The sequence below is a fragment of the Sitophilus oryzae genome, unplaced genomic scaffold (genome assembly GCF_002938485.1).
Source record: "Sitophilus oryzae breed Bouriz unplaced genomic scaffold, Soryzae_2.0 scaffold_813_pilon_pilon, whole genome shotgun sequence".
In the NCBI taxonomy this organism is placed as follows: domain Eukaryota; kingdom Metazoa; phylum Arthropoda; class Insecta; order Coleoptera; family Curculionidae; genus Sitophilus; species Sitophilus oryzae.
The window spans coordinates 5355094-5375931 of record NW_022147432.1 but is presented as its reverse complement, the minus strand read 5'-3'; the positions used below and the strand labels follow the sequence as shown (position 1 = coordinate 5375931).

The 20838-nt window shown below is 29.5% G+C and overlaps 2 protein-coding genes across 3 annotated transcripts in view; both read left to right on the top strand.

Moving 5' to 3' along the window:
• Positions 1-20838, top strand: part of LOC115889338 (neurotrimin-like) — a 302596-nt gene that overhangs the window by 155248 nt on the left and 126510 nt on the right. The window lies entirely within an intron of this gene.
• On the top strand, positions 5637-6719 carry LOC115889339. 2 transcript variants are annotated; one of them, XM_030909318.1, is made up of 2 exons: positions 5637-5883; positions 5956-6719. In XM_030909318.1, exons 1-2 carry the CDS (start codon positions 5680-5682, stop codon positions 6583-6585), a joined length of 834 nt encoding a protein of 277 aa, XP_030765178.1. In that variant the 5' UTR covers positions 5637-5679; the 3' UTR covers positions 6586-6719. The 2 variants fall into 2 exon arrangements, with proteins under 2 accessions (XP_030765178.1, XP_030765177.1); XM_030909317.1 differs by having other exon boundaries at positions 5637-5895.

The following is a 20838-nucleotide window of genomic DNA, read 5'->3' as shown; positions in this document are numbered from 1 at the left end:
TTTTCATAACGAAGTTGCTATTTTACCTATATTTCCAAGTTTTAATTCACCTGGTATACATAAATTTTATTTATTTAATTTTTCAAATAAATTTGACGGTCTCATAGGACCTCTAGACCTCTTAATGCAATTAAATGCTAACTTAGATTTTAATTCTCTCTCTTTAAAAACGCCTAACACGCAAATTCCAATTGAATATCAAACTAAAATGAATAAACCCATTATAAATAATAATATACAGAGTTGTACTCATGTTATTTCTCCTAGAAGTATACAAAAAATTAAAATACCTGTAAAATTAAATAATGGATACGGAATTTTAAAATATCAAAAAGCAAATGAAATTGAAATACCTGAATGTCTAGTAAAAATAGAAAATAACTTTGCATTTACTACTATTTTAAATAATTCTTCAAATTCTGTAAATGTATCTTTTATTGAACCTTTTGACATTGAACCAGTAAATATAAATGAATTAAATTTTATTAATTCTGATAATAATATTGAACAAGTAAATAAAAATCAAGATAATTTATTAAAATCTAATTTAAAAAATTTAAGACTTGATCATTGTAATTCTGACGAAAAACAAGCTATCAGAAAATTATGTTTAGAATTTCGAGATATTTTTCATCATGAAGATATACCTTTATCTTTTACTAATGCCATTAAACATGACATAAAATTAAAAAATGAAACACCTCTTTATACTAAAAGTTATAGATATCCAGAAGTTCATAAAAATGAAGTAAAAAGTCAAATTAATAAATTACTTTCTCAAAATATTATAAGACCTTCAAATTCACCTTGGTCTTCACCAATTTGGATAGTACCAAAAAAGCTAGACGCATCAAACAAACAAAAATGGCGTATGGTCATTGATTATCGAAAATTAAATGAACAAACTATTGATGATAAATTTCCTTTACCAAATATAACTGAAATTCTAGATAAATTAGGCAAAGCTAACTATTTTACAACATTAGATCTCGCTAATGGTTTTCACCATATTGAAATAAATTCTAATGATATTTCTAAAAGTGCCTTTAGTACAGATACAGGACATTTTGAATTTTTAAGAATGCCCTTTGGTTTAAAAAATGCTCCAGCAACATTTCAAAGAGTAATGAATAATATTTTAAGAGGTTTACAAAATGAAATTTGTTTTGTTTACTTAGATGATATAATTATTTTCAGTACTAGTTTACAAGAGCATATCGAAAAGTTAAGAAAAATATTTTCAAGATTAAGAACTTATCGTTTTAAAATACAATTAGATAAATCTGAATTCTTAAGAAAAGAAGTTCAATATTTAGGACATATAGTTTCTCAAGAAGGTATTAAACCTAACCCTAATAAAATAAATGCTGTTAAAAATTTTCCAATACCTAAAAGCCAAAAAGAAATTAAATCATTTCTTGGTTTAGTAGGCTATTATCGCAGATTTATAAAAGATTTTGCAAAAATTACAAAACCTTTAACTAAATGTTTAAAGAAAAATGCTAAAATAATTCATTCTAAAGAATTTGTTGATTCTTTTGAACATTGTAAATCTTTATTAATAAATTCACCAATTTTACAATATCCTGATTTTAATAAACCTTTTATTTTAACTACTGACGCAAGCAATTATGCTTTAGGCGCAATTCTTTCTCAAGGAACTGTTTCAAACGATAAACCGATAGCTTTTGCTTCGAGAACATTAAACGAATCTGAAACTAAATATTCAACAATAGAAAAAGAACTTTTAGCTATTGTTTGGGCATGTAAGTATTTTCGTCCTTATCTTTTTGGAAGAAAATTTTATATTTATACAGATCATAGACCATTAACTTGGCTTTTCAATTTAAAAGAACCTAATTCTAAATTAGTTCGATGGCGATTACGTTTAGAAGAATTTGATTATCAGATAATTTATAAAAAAGGAACAAAAAATGCAAATGCTGACGCACTGTCTAGAATACAACTTAATATGTATGAAAATGAATCAATGATAAACAATCCAGGCGACTCAGATTTCAACGTCGTAGATTATATGAAAAATTTAGCTGACAATTTATCGCTAGATGAACGCCTTGTTCATTCGCCTTCTAGTTCAAAAATAAATGTTATCTCTGACATACAAGTTAAACCTCCAGATTCTGATGCAACTGCCACACTCTAATGCAAATGATAATGACAATACAACAATGACTATTATTGATGAAATTATAAACAATAAGTCTATTCAATACATTGTGTCAAAGTTACCTCACCATACAATAAAAGTAAAGTTCGAAATGATCTTTAAAAATAATGTTAATTACGTCACTGTGCCTAACAATGAACAAATAATAAAACAATTTCTTAAAGAATATTTAATTGGTGATAAAACTTCTTATATTTATTTTGTTGATAAAGAACTTGTCAATACTTTTTCTAAAGTTTATTTAGCTCATTTTAATAAACCAAAATTAATACAATGTACGAAACTTGTCAATAATATTATTGAAAAAGAAGAACAAAAAAATTTATTAATTAAACACCAACATGAAAGTAAAACTAATCATAGAGGTATTAATGAAACTTATGATCGATTAAAAACCAATTATTATTGGCCTAAATTAAAGAATTCTGTTGAAGAATACATTAATGATTGCATTACTTGTCAAACACAAAAATATAGTCGATTATAATCTTACATTCCTTTAGTCAAGACTGACACACCCTGTAAGCCATTTCAAGTCATACACCTAGACACTTTTATATTTGAAAAACAAAACTTTTTAACTATATTTGACAAATTTTCTAAATTTGGTCAAGCTTATATTTATGATAAAAATGCAAAATCAGTTTGTGATAAATTGATAAACTATTTTTCATTTTTTGGTTGTCCAGAAAATATTGTTACTGATAATGGTTCTGAATTTAATAATGATTTAGTAAAAGAATTTTTAAAAGCTCATAAAATTAATGTTCATTTTGGAACTAGTGGATATCATGAATCTAATTCACCAATTGAAAGATTTCATTCAACTTTAATTGAACATTTAAGAATTTTAAAATCAAAAGATAAAGATAAAAGTTTAAATGAACTAATGACTTTTGCTATTATTGCATATAACAGTACTACACACACAGTTACAAAGTTTACACCCTTTGAACTTGTTTTTGGACACACAAATTCGAGAGATCCTTTAGATTTAATCTCGAATACATTTTACTCTGAATACATGAATACACATAAAACAAAAATTAATGATATGTATAATCAAGTTGTACAAAAAACTGACGAACAAAAAGAAAAAGTTATCTCAAAAACTAATATTAAAGGTAACGAAAATTTAGAATTTAAAGTTAATCAGAAAGTTTACAAAAACTATCAGAAAGAAGTAAATCAAAATCTAAATTTAGTGGTCCTTACATAATTAAGGAATTACTTGACCATAATAAAGTAAAAATTGCTAACGCAAGTAAACATTCAAAAACTGAGGTTATACATATTAAAGAACTAAAAAAGCCCCTTATTACAGATTCCTCGGAATAGGGTTATTACTACACTGTAACACAGCATCACACTACGATTTGAACACAAATCCAGGGATCCTTCCTTATAATTTGGGAAAAGCCTTTAAAACAAGTAATCAGTGGACATTTATTCAAATTTTTGAATTAAATATTGTAATCAATGAATTTAATGAATTAAAAAATAAATTTAATTTGTTAAAAAATGCTTTTAATACAACTAATGATTTTATGAATGAATTTCGTAATTCATACATTATTATTAATAATTTGGAAACAAAAATTGATGAACAAATAAGTCAAATTTTACCTAAAAATCCTATAAGACATAAAAGAGGACTAATAAATGGTTTAGGCTCTATTATTAAAAGCATTACTGGAAATCTTGATCAATCTGACGCTGAAAGAATTGATTCGAATATTAATATTTTAAAAGAAAATCAAAATGATTTAAAAATAGTGTTAAATAACCAAATGTCAATTTTGGAAAAATCAATCAATACTTTCAGAGACACAATTAAAAATATATCACTTAATCAAGATATATTAAAAACAAAAATATATCAAACTATAAAAATAATTGAAAATGTCGAACTTAAACAAACTACAATTTCTGAAGTTTTACAAGTTCATATGATCTTATCTCAAATAGCTTTATTTTATCAAAATATATATAATATTTTAGAACGTATAGAAACTGCAATAACTTTTGCTAAATTAAGAACTTTTCATAATGCTATTATGAATCCCGAATATTTATTGTCTGAAATGCAATTAATTAGTAAACATTTAATTAACGAAAAACTACCTTTTAAACCTACAAAAGAAAATATGTTAAATATTGAAAACTGTTTAGAAATTAAGAGCTATATTAAAGACCAACAAGTTATATTTATTATTGAGATACCCCTCGTAAGTAAGACTCCATATGAACTGTATCAACTGTATTCTTTACCTGTATTAAGAGGATATAAATTTCAAATGATTGTACCTAATTTTAATTATTTATTGATTAATGACTATAATTTTGGTATTTTTAATGAAAAATGTAAAGAAATTGTAAGTAATCAATATTTATGTAAAAATATACATATTCAGAAATTTAATAATGACAATATTCCTTGTGAAGTTCAATTATTTAAATATAATAAAAATATTACTAATTGTAAAATAACATTTGTTGATATTGATTTTGACATACAAAATATAAATCATAATACATATATTTTAGTATCAAAACATGAAGTTATTGCTACTGAAACTTGTAAAGAACATATTAATCGAATTATTTTTAAAGGTACACATTTGATTGAATTAAATAAAGATTGTGAATTAAAAATTAAAGATATTGTTTTAAAATCGTACACAAATTCTGTGACGTCATTCCAAATGATACCTTTACCTAATATTGTCTTAAATGTTAACGAAAGTAAACATAAACCTATTTATGACAATGTAAAATTGTTCAATTTAAATAATATCCATTTAAATAAAATCGATGATTTGCAAAAACAAATCAATATTCAAAAAGAAAATAATGATTTATTTCTTAAACCAATACATTTTAATACTATAAGTATTTGGACAATTTTACTATATATAATCCTTATTATTATATTTTTATATATTTGTAAAAGGTATTTATGGCCAAAAATAAGTAATTATTTTATTAAAAATAAGAAAAATCAAAATATTCATTTAAATAATGAAATTACTATATAAGGCCATAAAAACTTTAAAAAGTTTATATGTCCATCTTAGGGTGGAGGAGTTACATCCTGTACATTAGGTTTAGTACACATAAAAATGTACTTGCTCTGTAATCAATGTAATCTTATAAATACGACTCAAACTGTACAATTCGTTTGAGTCCAATGTAGATCTTAGAGCTGTTAACTTCGGTTTTTATTAAATAAAACATTTTTTAAAAACAATTTGTCTCGAGTTTCTCATTTAACTAGCTACTAATATATATTATTTTATTTTATATAGTGTTTAATTACAAGTTTGCATAAAACATTTAAGTTATTTTAATCGATCTTGTTGCAACTTACGTATACCTCGAAGTAAGACTAATTAGAATTCAGCTGCCACTTAACGACGTTACATTAATCAAGCTTACGAATGTCACTGTCTCTACGTGTCAAACCTTGGCAAATACCCGAACTTTTCCTTATGCGAGAGCTAAATTTGTTACTGAGACAGCAATCCGGCGGCAATTTATATGTCGAAGAGAATTCCTGCAGGGAAGTTGATCCCGACAGCGTTACACCGGCTGCTGAACTCGATTCAGACACCTCAGACAATTACGAAACGCTAAAGTTAGAGTTGGTTAATGTGCAACTGGAGGAAGCCGAAGCGTTGGAACAACACCGAATCGTATGTTTAGTGGTTATGATAAATTTACACCATTTAGATTATGCCAATAATACTAATATCTCTTCCTTTTAGCTCCGCAACAACTATGCTTTATTAGAAGTTGTCCTAGAACACATAATGTCTCACCTAGAGTGTGTCATAATAGAAATCAAATCAAGCTCAAGACTCGCCCATTTCCTCAATCTTTACTGCGTCCAAGAACGATGTTTAGACGAGGAAACATCGTCGTTATTAAAAAAGCTCAACCAAATAAACAATGTCTCAAGTTTGGAGGCTCTAAAAACTCAACTCATTTGTACAATAAACAACAGAGATCACATCAAAATCCTAAACGAACAATTCGAGGAGAAGTATAATAATTTTAGGCTGGCTTTAAAGAATTTCAAGATTATTTTAGAAATACTAAACGTGCACAACGACTCGTTAAGTAAACTAAAGAAGCAGTTTAAAGAAATTCTCATGGATTATCAACACTGTCGGTGTATATTGGAAAGGGAGTATCCCTTTGCTATTGCTGAAAAGGCAAAAGTTTTGTTAGACTGTTTAACTTCCTTGGGAGAATCGTACAAGTACTTTAAGGATGAGTCAGGTATACTGGGGAATGTTTTTAGAAACGTTGCTAGAAATATTCAGGAGAACGAGTATATTTTGGTAAAGAAAGAAAATTTATTGTCGGCTCAGTGTAGTACTGCAAATAGTTAAAATATTTGATAAAGGAGAAACTAAACAGAAACAGTTCTAGTTTTTTTATTCTTTATGATTTAAATTAATCCGAATATAACTAAAATGAAGCGTCCCAAAACAATGTACCATATAATAAATAAAGTTTTGTTAAAAAGCGTATGTACTCTGTTTTATTACTCAGGTGCGATTTCGACAAACCATGACAGACAAACCTTGGCCAATACCCGAACTATTCTTTATGCGATAGCTAAATTTGTTACTGTGACAGCAATCCGGCGGCAATTTATACGTCGAAGAGCATTCCTGCAGGAAAGTTGATCCCGACAGCGTTACACCGGCTGTTGAAGCAGCAACTGGAAGAAGAAGGAACTCTTAGAACAACACTGAATCGTATGTTCAGTTGTTATGATAAATTTACGCCATTTGGAGTATGCCAATAATACTAATATATCTTCCTTCCAGCTCCGCAACAACTATGCTTTATTAGAAGTTGTCCTAGAAAACATAATGTGTGCCTAGACTCTGTTTTATTACTCAGGTAAGATATCGACAGACGATGACAGACAAACCTTGACCAATACCAAAACTTTTCCTTATGCGAGACCTAATTTGTTACTGAGACAGCAATCCGGTGGCAATTTATACGTCAAAGAGAATTCCTGCAGAGAAGTTGATTCCGACAACGTTACACCGGCTGCTGAACTCAATTCAGACACCTCAGACAACTACGAAACGCTAAAGTTAGAGTTAGTTAATGTGCAACTTGAGGAAGCCGAAGCGTTGGAACAATACAGAATCGTATATTTAGCGGTTATGATAAATTTACGCCATATAGATCCCATGCCAATAATACTAATATTTCTTCCCTCCACCTCCACAACAACTATGCTTTATTACAAGTTGTCCTAGAACACATAATGTCTCACCTAGAGTGTGTCATAATAGAAATCAAATCAAGCTCAAGACTGGCTCATTTTCTCAATCTTTACTGCGTCCAAAACGATGTTTACACGAGGAAACATCGTCGTTATTAAAAAAACTCAATACCAAGCAAGCGAGGTCTCAAATTTGGAGGAGACTCAACTCATCAACAACAGAGATCATATCAAAATCCTGAACAAACAATTCGAGGAGAAGTTTATTATACTTCTCCTTTAGGTTGGCTTTAAAGAATTTCAAGAATATTTTGGAAATACTAAACCTGCACAATGACTCGTTAAGCAAACTAAAGAAGCAATTTAAAGAGTTTCTTATGGATTATCAACACTGCCGGTGTATACTGGAAAGGGAGTATCCCTTTGCTATTGCTGAAAAGGCAAAAGTTTTGTTAGTGAACTTCCTTGTGAGAATCGTACGAGTACTTTAAGGATGAGTCAGATATACAGGGGAATGTTTTTAAAAACGTTGCTAGAAATATTCAGGAATATATTTTGGTAAAGAAAGAAAGCTTATTGTCAGCTCAGTGTAGTACTGAAAATAGTTAAAATATATAATAAAAATGAAATTTAAAAGAAACAATACTAGTTATTTTATTCTTTCTGATTTAAATTAATCCGAATATAACAACAAAGCATCCTAAAACCACGTTCATTATAATAAATAAAGTTCTATTAAAAAGCGTATAGTAATTTTAATCCATACAATAGTTTTATATATTTTTTCCAATTCATTTTGCGTCATACTGTAGCTTTAATTCATAAAAAAATAATGTTTATAATGCAATATTCTGTTTAAGTTAAGGCAAAAAAGTAAATAAAAAACAGTCAAAAATAACAGCTTAAATAACGTCACGTTTGCCAGTCCTTGTAATTTCCTAGAGAACTGTGAAACAAGAAGAAAGTTCTTGAATTTTCTCCATTAAGAACCCCTTTTAGATTAATTGAAATCCAAAGTAAATTATCCCGTTCTATTTCATCCTACTATGCATTTAGCGTTTTTCTTTACTTTTTATGTTCTGCATTAGCTACTTTAAGAGACAATGAAATATTAATTTTTTAGACTACCAACAGCTATATCCAATTTATTAATATTTAGGATTTGAAAGTTTGAGTACAGTTTTTGACTCAATTTGTCACCGCCTTTGTCGGCGTCGCACAGCCCGAAAAGATACCAAAAAATCTAATTTAATTTCATATCTATTAAAACTGCTTCTAAATGCTTTCTTAAGTCGTAAAATAACATTTTATCAAAACATAAATTTTGATATTCTCATGGCAATATTGGGAAATCTGTCTACTGAGCAATTTGTAATTTGTTTTATGTGTTCCTTTAAAAACTGGCACTGTCGTTGTATTTTGGATGATGAGTATTCTTTGTTTTTTTTTCACAAATCACTCTGGTTTATTTCAATATTTAAGACTAAAAAAAACAAAAAATGATATGTGAAAATTATATGGCAAAATAATATGTTATGCTGGGTCCTATTCCTATGTATTCAAATTTCAAATTTATAATTTTCTAGTTAATGAGCACAAAACAGCAGTAAGTTTTAGTATCAAATTAAAGGTAAGAGCCTGTATATTAAGAATTAATTAAAGTGCTTGGGGAATACAAAGGTATCATTAACTTTTTTGACCGATAAATCAACAACTTTAAAATTGTTTTGCAAAATTTGTTCACTTTTAACTGTAAACTAATTATTTCGCTCAAGCTAAAAAAGTATCCAAAAACAGTTTCTACAGAAATAATCCACACTTACTGGAGTTAGTGTTAGCCATTTAAATTTTAATTTTATTAAATTTCATTATAAAGAAATACCACTTTGAAATTCAGCAATATTCTCATTAAAAAAATATTAATTTTTCTTACGTTTGGATTATTGTCAACTTTGACAAGCTGCAGCAGGTATCCTACTGGAGATGCTGATCCATGACTGGCATGATCAAATAAAGAGAAGAATTTTGCATAGTTTGCAAGTATTTTTTTGCTTAAATCTCATATTTCAATTTTCGAGTTTCCGGTAACTTTTATGGGTCTAGGCCCCTCTGTGCGTCGGCTGGACAAATGTCTTAAGAGTCTCACTACTTCCAATTGACTTGGAAAATACTATAATATAATCTCAATTTCATTCTTTGGCAGATTGGTTATTATTAATTTTGATTAACGTCATATTTTTTGCTGCTGTTAAAATACCATAGTTTCCGATAATTATTATCACCCCCTCTCCGTAGCATTGAACTACATAAACTTATTGTATTATTTTTATGTTTTTTTTCTTTAAAACGTTTTGGAAATTAGAAAAGTATAAACGGAATTAAAACAAACCATTTTAGAACTAGGAATTTTTTTAGAAAGAATGCATTTTTCTCAGGTTGTTAATGAAAAGTGTTTTCCTCATATAAAGACAATCCGGGGACATATTGTATAATTATTATATAATGATTATATTTACTTAGTTTATGCGTTTATGCGTTAAGTTTTTCCTTGTAATTCTTTATTGCAGTTATTTTCCCTTAAAATGTTATGGTTAGATGGGTATAGTTTAGTAATGATATTATTAGTTCCCATGTTGATTTATTTATTTTAGATTTTATGGCTTTATCTTCTTCTTCTTACAGTGCCATACTCTATGTATAGAGCGTCGGCTACCTCTTGCATGTACTTGTGATGTGTGTCACCAGTGTTTCACAAGTACACGGGACCTACAGTTTATCGCGGAATCCGAACGGCACTATTTGAGAGGCTGTACAAGGCAAATATACTCAAGGTGGTTTGCCATTGCCTTCCTTGAGGTGGCGACTCGTTGGTCGCTCTATTTAGATAAATAAATATTTTTATTTAGATAAATAAAGCAACCGTACTGGCTGGAGATCGAACCCAGTACCTTCCGCTCCGCAGATCGACACACTACCGCTGGAGCTACGGCCGGCCACATTTTCCAGGCTTTATCTAGTATCTGTAAAATTTGGTAAATAATCAAGTAACTCAATTATAAGAAAATAAACCTTCATGACTTTGTTCTTTTGCGGTCCCAGAGATCTAATGACCTCGAAAGTGTACAAAGTATTATTGACGTTATTTAAGGGTTAGTGTCGCTGCTATGTATCCTCTCATTGAACGGACTATACTATAATATAGAAATAATACTTATTTTTTCTGTATCAATAAAATATCATAACAAATCTAAGAAATTTGTTTATTTGTAAGTTTAGACCTGGGAAATTTTAGTGTATTTACATTTTTATGTTTTATCAAACATGTTTGCGAAAAATATGTTTGGACATACCTACTTTACATCTTTTTCTTGATTTTAACTCAAAGTATAAAAACCTTTCAGGAGAAGCAAAGAAAATGTAACGCTGCTTTTTGGATATTAATGACCAAATAATATTATAGTGGAGTTCTTATACAATTTTACTAATATTCTTCAGCATCATAAATCAAATTAAATGAGTATTCGAATAGAAATAATCATAAAAATATTTTTTTGGAGATAATACTGTTTTGAACGGTATGTCCAATACATCATTTGATGCTTTTACCGAGATATATTTGATGCTTTTACCGTTTTGTATATTTTTTCTGTATAGATAATATAATATTTTATATATCATTTTACTCCTACTTATGTAATATTTAAATGCCTTTGGCGTAACTAGAATTATTTCTTTATTTAATTATCTTCCTATTTTTTAACAAAATGCTGAAACTATACCTATGACATCGTCAAATATTGAAAAGAAAAAATTCTATTAAGTCTGTAGTCAAATCAAATTTTAAGTAAAAAATAAACAGTTTGTTTACATTTTGCCTGTATACCGGGTGTTTCTCAAAGGTAGTTCTACGGCTCGCCCGTAGAGCATTTTTATTTTTTCAGATAAAAAAACGAGAATTGGTGTGATTATACACGACATAAATTAGGATTGATTAACCATGGTACAAAGAATACAAGGTATGATATTGCGCAGGTTGGTCGCTACGTCACAGGTGATAACAGGCGCTATTGGTCAGCACGCTCCGCGCGCCAGTTCAAATCGTCAAGATATTGTTATAAACCTGTTTTTTTGTTTATATACCGTCATTGAATTATCGCTAAGCAAGTTACTGTGGAGCAGTGCGTAAGGAGTCGGGCTAGGAAGCGGGAGACCGGAGTTCGAATAACGGCCGGGACATAACTTTTTATTTATTTTTTTAAATACTGTTGTATTCTATAGTTTATTTTTGTAGTATAAAAAAAAGAACTATTTATTCTGTTATTTTTTAATCTCCGGTATTAATATAAATTGATTGTTGGTACAATACCTCATTTAATATAAAATAATATTCTACTTTTTGAAATGTATCGGGCCCTAATTGTACCTAAAAGTAATATATTTTAATGATATACCATATTGTAAACTATTTAATATTTCAGTCACTTAAAAAGTTAATTTGCATTGAATAATTGCCTACCATTAAAGGAAATTTGAGCTATATAATCCTTGATGGGCATATTCTGGGTATGCAAATACTTCCTCTAAATTTTGGGTTTAGTTCAACCGATTTATTCTCTAAACCTGAAACATCTACATATAAAAAGAAGCACAGGTAACTAATTATAATAAACTTCACCCTTGGAATTACTTCCACTAATTATAATAAACTTCACCCTTGGAATTACTTCTATCACAATTACAATACCTTCATCTGCATTGGCATTTTCTACTTTTCGATGGGAAACAATAAAATTCCCAACATTTTTTAAACGATGTAACAGTTCCTCTTGTGGTTACTTTTCCATATATATCCTCATCTCTGTCCTCATGTGAAATCAGAGGTAATGAACATGAAAATTATTTACGATAAACATCGCAAACTAAAAACCTAATAAACAATTTTATAGGTACCGAATATAGAAATAAATTTAGTATTCTTACCCCCCTATTATGGTCCAAAGTCGGTCACTTCCTGTTTCACCGGAAATGACTACAACTTTTGATTTTTGAATGACACCCTCGGTATTTTTTATATATTCGATAGAAAATGACACTCTAAATAGAATGACATATCATTTTCAACTTTTGACATTTTTGCTTAAAAAGCGTATTTTAAATTTCAATCTAGGATGCAATGCCTGTGTTGATAAAGACAACTTGATTCGAACTACCAAGTAAGTGGTTCTAAATTCTTCATAACTCTTTTTCCAGATATGCTAATGAGCTACCCTCGCTCCACTTGAAAAAAATTGAGATATGATTAAAAATACGATTGGGGCATCTTTTAACCGGCCACTATAAAACACGAAAAACATTAGACGATCAAATCTATTTTTCCAAGGCTCCTTGATTAAAAGTTATTGTTTTTAACACAGCCATGGCCCTCTAAACTGAAATTTAAAATACGATTTTTTTAAGCAAAAATGGCGAAAGTTGACATATGATATGTCATTTTATTCAGACTGTCATGTTCCATCGAATAAAGTAAAAAAAAATACCTCGAGAAAAAATCAATAGATGTAATTCTTTCCGGTGACACAGGAAGTGTCCGGAAACTATTAAATACATCAATCAATCCTGATTTATGTCATAAATACTAACGTATCACATCTCGTTTTTTATCTGAAAAAATTAAAAAAAATTATAAGGTTGAGCCACTTTTGAGAAACACCCGTTATTAGGTCAATGCAAATCAATATTATGTTAGTTAATATACCTTTTATACATTCAATATTAGCAATATTATGATTAAGTAAGATAATATTACTTCTAAAAAATTGAACGAACAGCAATTACCTAATGGAAATTGCTAAACAAAAAAAAACAAACAACGAAAAACAATGGTTTAATAAATCCTATACTTCCTCATAACAAGGTAATAGGTAACAAATCGTTGAGTAAACTAACACAATTAAATACTTTTGTTAATTATGTTTCAAAATGATTAATTACTCGAAATAAGTAATTTAGAAGATAAGCCGATGGAATTAATTCTTGAATTAAAAAAAGAAATAATTGTCTAGCAGCGTTGGAAAGAAATTGAATTATCTCTGCACACAAAAACTAACTTTCCTCGATTATCCGAGATAAACAAAGTCGACTATATTTTAATTACTCACAAGTTTCCAGAACTTTCTTTCGCCTAGTTTACACAAACAACTAATTCAATCAGTTGGAACTCGAAAAGTTTTCTTTTAAAATGAGCTGATAAAACATAGTTTTTCATTGTCTAAGATTTTTTCAACGAGAAATAAAAATAAAATCGTTTCGCGGTCTTCTTCCTCGTGTGTGGCTTCTACATTCAGGCGCCTAGGCTCCGATGAACTATCGGGACACACGATTTTTGCATTTTTCTTTTTTTGACCAAAAAGTAACCATTTTTATTAGTCATTTTAAAATATAAAATATGCGGATTATGCGCTGAATTTTAAAATATTTTAATATAATTTTAGTACTATTATTTGACACATATTTGACGTTAAAGAGAATTTTTAACACATGACTTGACATGACAATAACAGAAATAAAGACAATGTTGCCATTTCCATTTCATTTTCTGTAAAACTTTTGTTAACTAAGAAAAACGAAAAAAAAAGAATGAAACTGAATGAATCAAAACACGCTTTATTCCAAATAAAACGAAATTCTTTATGCGACAGTAACTTTAACGTCTCTTCAAAAAAGTCTAATACAATTTTTCCATAAAATCATCAGGGGAGATTTTACTTTTTCAAAATTTACAAAGTATTTCCTATATCCCGCATTCTGATAAACCACACGGTATAAATATGTTATGAGTCGTTACTTGTTGTTTTTAACCTTTATCCTATTGGTTTATTTCAAAAATTTCAGATCCAATTTCAACGATTGGAGTGACGGAACGATTAACAACGCATAAACGCAGATGCGTATAAACTCGACTTAAGATTATTGAATCTTATGAAGCTCTTATCAAATTAAAGGTTATAATTTGTGTCAAATTATGTCATTGTCAAATAGACAGAGTTCGTGAAATGATAATGTTAATTTTGTATTTTGGTTAATGTTATTACGCGTGTTTTGTGTTTTTTAAAGTTAAGAAGAGGGAGATTCAAGGGACAAATAAGTGTAGACCCAGAAAGTTGTATTAGCCATCAATAAATTTTGTATTCCATCTCTCGTATATGGTACTAAAAACTAGAGTAGCTGTAAAATAAAGACATCACACGATAGGTATATTATAATAGATTTTAATATTGTAGAGATATAAGGCCAAAAAGTACTGGTTTAAAAAATAATACATAAAGCTAATTAACAAACTTTTAAGTCATTCAGTTAATGTTTGAAAATCATTAAAATTATGTTTAATTAAAAGTTTTGTTTTAATTAGTTATTTTTATAGATATTTTTATGTGGTATTTTGTTTATCACACACCTTTGTTTTGTATTGTGGCATACCTCAAATTTCCCAAAATATTTTCTTGAAATAAAATAACCACTGGATTTTATCAGTTTTATACATTTTTTTTCATAAAATTTTAAAGTAAAAAAAGTGATAATTATGTCATTAAAATTTTAATATATTAATTTCCTGCTTTGAATTCCAATTGCACAAACTTATTTCTTTGTAAAAGAAAATAGAATACCTAGAAATTGAATTAAAATGACACACAACAATCACTGTCAAGAATTTTGTCGTTCGATCATGACTGGGAAACTTTTATAAAATTGACACGACAGTTCATTAAAAAAATGTTTCCTCCAACCAACAGAATGCCCAAAATTCCAAGTGTCAATATCAACAATGAAAATGTCAATATTTCACAATAAGAAAATTTGATTTTGAACTGACACGAGACGCTTTTCTTGTGATTTTACGGTTTTATTTCGTTTTGATTTGTCGAATTGTTGTAAAATTAAATTGTTAACTTCAGATTTTTTGGCAGTGTTCTGTTTTAGACAATGTGTATGTATTATTTCAGGTCTCAAACGGAACTCTTGCCTATACCAAAATTATATAGCCGTTTCCAATTCACTTCAAAAGGAAGAAAATTATGGAAAACTGCCTGCTATTTGCAGAAAACCGCCAAAGATTAAATTATAACTGTAAGGACTTCATATATACTATCACTAGTCTTTTTAATTTATATTTTTTTTAATTATCCGACATCTAAGAACATTTTGTATGCTTTTAATTAAGTTGATCTATCGTTTATAATATGTTCGACCTAATGAAAAGCACACAAAGTGTTCTGGTTTATTTTAAATTAACTAAAACAACCCCCCTTCCCCGCACCCCTCTCTTCGTCTAATAAAATTGAAATGTATTATAAGTTGCCTATCTATTTAATATATAAGTCTTTTATCTATGCGTTCGACAGACTACAGTATGTTCCCGGATATGTCGTTTTAGAGAAAATTAAAAAACATGAAAATATGTTGAAATCCTAAAAATCAAACCGCGTTTCTATGGTAGTATAATTTAGATCTCATTTTTTGATAGATGAATTAATAATTTTGATTAACGTCAACGTATTTTTTGCTTTAAAAAAGGCGCCCATTCTTCACAAAGAGGCCTGGTTTAAATTAAAAAGAAGATTTTTTTACTTTGAGTTTTTTTTTCTTCTTCTTTTTAATATTTTTTGCTGTTGTTTAAGTTTCACATTTCCCGATAATTATTATCACCCTTTCCCTAGCATTCAACTGAATAAATGTTGTGCTTCTTTAACAATTTAAAACAGCAAAAATTATGACATTAATTAAAATTCTATCAATAACAATCTGTCAAAGAATTAAAATAACATTACATTACCACAGAAACGGGTTTTGATTTTTAAGAATTTTAAGAAATGTAAAAAATTTAACCATATTTTGATGTTTTTATTTATTTTCTCTAAAACGAGATGGAAATTTGTAAAACTTGGTTGGGATTAACCATTTTATAACAAGTAAAACTTTTTTTTGAAGAATGCATTTTCCTCTCGATTTTCCTCAAAACGTCAATAATAAAAAAGTGTTTCCTCTTGAAAGACAATCCGGGGACATGTAGAATGTAGAATGAGTAAGAGGGGGGGGGGGGAATCCCTGCGACCTAAAAGATCTATTGTGTGCCCCCATTCCTTGAGTCATCACACAGTCCATAACCCATCATACCCCTGTTGTAGAGGGGACAGGGTATTTACCTTTCTCCTCAGACAACAGTTCTTCCTCCGAGGGTACACATCCTTCCAGTCGGAGGTATATCCGTGCTTCTGCTCCGCTAAGACCTACTCTCAGAGGATCGTCTAGCCCGCCTGGTTGACCCAGGCCGGGTAAACGAAACGGTAGCTTGTGTCGCTTATTGGGTCTAGAGGTAGGTTCCCGACCCTTGCTGGAGAAGCTGGTAGCTTGTGTGCCACTTACGGAGGATGATCCCAAGCAAGTGTCAACCGCCCCTCTTGTAGTTTCTTTTGGATTTGGTCCCTTGGAACTTTCATGTTCCCAGTGTCGCTAGGGGGCTTCCCCACAGCTTCACCGGTGGTGTTTTTAATGCTAGATCTCATAGTGCTCCCACGAGTCGCTAGGGATAGTCGGTCCTCTTCTACATGCTATCTTCTAATTTTTTACAATGATGATGCCCCAAGCTTGAGGCCAGTAATGGCTAGTCCTCTATTTATCCACGCATCCCTTTGACCTGGTCCCGCCATTGTTTCAGGTTTTTGGTGAGGTTGTCTCCTCTTGGTCCAGGCGGTTAATAATCCATGTAACAATCCGCATGTAGCAGGCCATGTAACAATCCGCAACCTTTATCAGCAGAAACGTAGAAACGGATATAAACAAGCCCGCAACTCTTTCACTATCGGTTAGGGTATATGGGAAAGAAAATAAAAAAATACAATATTTTTTAGAATATTATTTAATATTAAATAATATGGAATAATGGAAAACATATTTTTTCATATCAGACATTAAAATAATATATGAAGTTCATTTTAAGGTAAAATAGTCTTCATTTTCTAAACGAAATTTGTGTCTAGATAGTTCACTGAAACGAGTCACCACATTAGTTTAAACCTTTTTTAAACCAAAAATAGTTCTTCGCCGTTCTCCTTTTTACGATTTCGATCACCGACAACTTCCAACGAACACGAAAAAGATAATATTCCATTATCAATAAATCGTTCTAAAGAAGAATGGCGTGACGGTAGAGCCGGGATATCGCCAGAAGGCAAATGAGGGCCCCCTGTTGCTTTGCTTTGAATCAGGGGGTGAGCTGGAGACCCTCCCAGGCCATTAAAACGACAAAAGTTGACGTTTAGCTGACAAATTCGCCCTCTCCTCAGAAAAGGATCTATTTGGAGAAATAAGTGCGAATCGTAATAAGTTCAATTATGCATTTATTTTATTAAATTATTATTTTTTATAGATATAGTTATTATTAACTAATAGTTATGTAGATACCTAAACTGTATAAAAGTTGCTTGCACTATTTGGTGCAGTAATAATAATTGTATGTTTTTTTATATTATATTATTTTTATATCTTCTTCTATTTCTTTTTTCTGTGTGATTTTAGATTGATTATATACATTAAATATGTCTTTTTAGTAAGACGCCCATATATTAATCATAGAATATACCGTATGATAAAAAAAACCGCGTCCAGTTGGCTGGGAAATGACGATCGATGACATTTCTCACATAAATTTATATATAAAATGACACCGATCTTTATTTCATAGCCAACGTTGACGCCGTTTTCCTCGATCATACGGTATTATTATGTATGATTTTGTTGTAATGTACGAGTTAAGTCTTATTATTTTAATGTTTTCAGACTTTTGAGAACTTAATTATAATTATTTATTAACATATTTTAATAGTTATTGTAATTTGTATATACATCTTTTTTAATTAATCTTTTATTATTTTTTTTAATTGAATATTTTTTAAATCTCCTACAACAACAAATGACGAAATATACAGGGTGCGTCTCAAAAGTGACTCACCCATATAACTTTTTTTATTTTTTCAGACAAATTAACGAGATTTGGTATGTTAGTATAGGGCATAAATTAGGATTGATTGACATATTCAATTGTTCCCGGTCACTTTCTGTTTCACCGGAAATTACTGCAACTTTTGATTTTTTTTGAAATAGCCCCCTCGGTATTTCTTTACTCTATTTATATTATTATTATAGGATAGAAAATGATACTCTGAGTAGAATAAGACATCATATGTGAACTTTTGGCATTCTCGCTTAAAAAATAATTGTATTTTAAATTTTAATCTAGAGTGCCTTGGCTGTGTTAAAAAAATAATGTTTAATCAAGGGGCCTTGGAACAATATATTTGATCGTCTAATGCTTTTCGTATCTTGTCCTGGCCGGTTAAAAAATGCCCAAATCGTATTTTTAATTATATCTCAATTTTTTCAAATTGAACGCGGGTAGATCATTAGCATATTTGGAAAATGAATTTATTTAATTTATATTATACTAACGTGTACCAGCGACTTCGTTCGCGTCGAATTAATCATTTGTAATGGTGATGATAAAGCAAAGCAAGAATTTCCATTAACATACAAACTGGATTAAATTTTCACATTTATGTCAGCAAGAGAAAAAACAATATGGCGATATTATTATATAACTTGGTAATATTTGAGGGGCAGTTTCATCTCATTGGAATTTGACTTTCGAAAAATCCGTTTGCCAAAAATAAGCTTTTTACGTCAAGCAGTTTAAGCAGAATCGTGGTTAAGAAATTACCCAACTTTTTGCAACACCCTGTATGATTTTTAAAAAAAATCAAAATATGTAAAAAACCCAAATTACTTGTCCAAGCGTTTTCCCGAAAGACTAACCGTTTTAATATTTGAGGGATAGTTTCGCCCCCTTAGAATTCGAGTCGAAAAATCCCTTCTTATCGAACCTCTACACCCTAAAGTCAATCTGTTTTCCAAAGATCAGCATTTTTTTTCAAGCGCTTTAAGCAGGATCGTGATTAATCAATGACCAGATTTTTCGAAACACCCTGTATACATTTTTAAAAAATCTTAAAATATGTAAAAAAAACAAATAAAATATACGTGTTTAAGCGTCTTTTCGGAAACTTGACCGTTCTTCAAATAAAAAAATATTGTAATATTTGAAGGGCGGTTTCACCCTCTTCGAACTGGAATTTCGAAAAATCCCTTCTTATCGAACCTTTACAACCTAGAATCAACCTGTATGCCAAAATTGAGCTTCTTACGTTGAGTGGTTTGAGCAGGGTCGTGATTAATCAGTATATCAGTCACTTAAGGATTTTATATATTAGTATAGATTAACAATTTCAAATAAACCATATGCCAAAATGTCAAAATTTGACATGTGATACGTCATTCTATTCAGGGCGTAAAAACCGAGTAAAAAAATACCGAGGGTGCCATTTAAAAATCAAAAGTTGTAGTCACTTTCGGTGAAACAGGAAGTGACTGGAAACAATTGAAAACGTCAATCGATCCTAAATTATGTCATGTACTAACATACCAAATCTGTTTTTTTTGTTTGAAAAAATAAAAAAATATAGGGGTGAGCCACTTTTAAGACGCACCTGGTAGAGGATTATAGAGCAAATAAGTTTGTTTATTCACAGACCGCGCATACCCAATACTATACAAATAATTTGTTATTATTAACTATATCAATAAAAATTAATTATTAATAATATATTAATAAATTAAACAATCTTGATTTTCTATTTAAATATTAATTTTGACATATTGTAGTCAATATTTAACATATTAAAAATAAAGATTGGTCATGCAGATATATATAATCGATATTCATTTGAAACACCACCATGCGTTGTTTGTATTAATTTTGTCCAAATCATAAACTTATCAATATTTGAAAATGATTATTATATTTATTTTTATTATTATATTGAAAATATAATTTTCGTCCGTTTTGTATTTATATTCTACTCTTTTTAATAAGGAAAACAAATTATAGCTTATTTCTAAAATTGTAATCAAAAGTAATAAGAAAAAAACACACAGACGTATTTTTACGAACTGGGAAAACAAATTGTATTTATCTTGAATTAATTTTCACGCTTCCGAGGCAAATATAAACTTTTTTTCCGTTTTATATTATTTGCTTATTTATTTTTCTCTTTGGCTCTGCCCCGTTATTCTATTTCTGATACTTTTTTGCTTTTTTATTCACTTTGATATTTTTTTTAATTTTCGGTTCAGTAATCAGCCGTATTTTAGGTTATACAGAAAAATAAAATTGGTACGAAGAGAATTCGAATCTAGATCAAATCGATAATCAAAAGTCTAGAATAAAACTTCGTCTAAAGAAAAAATGCCTTTCAATCAATCATGTGATACAGCTCTAAAACTTGGA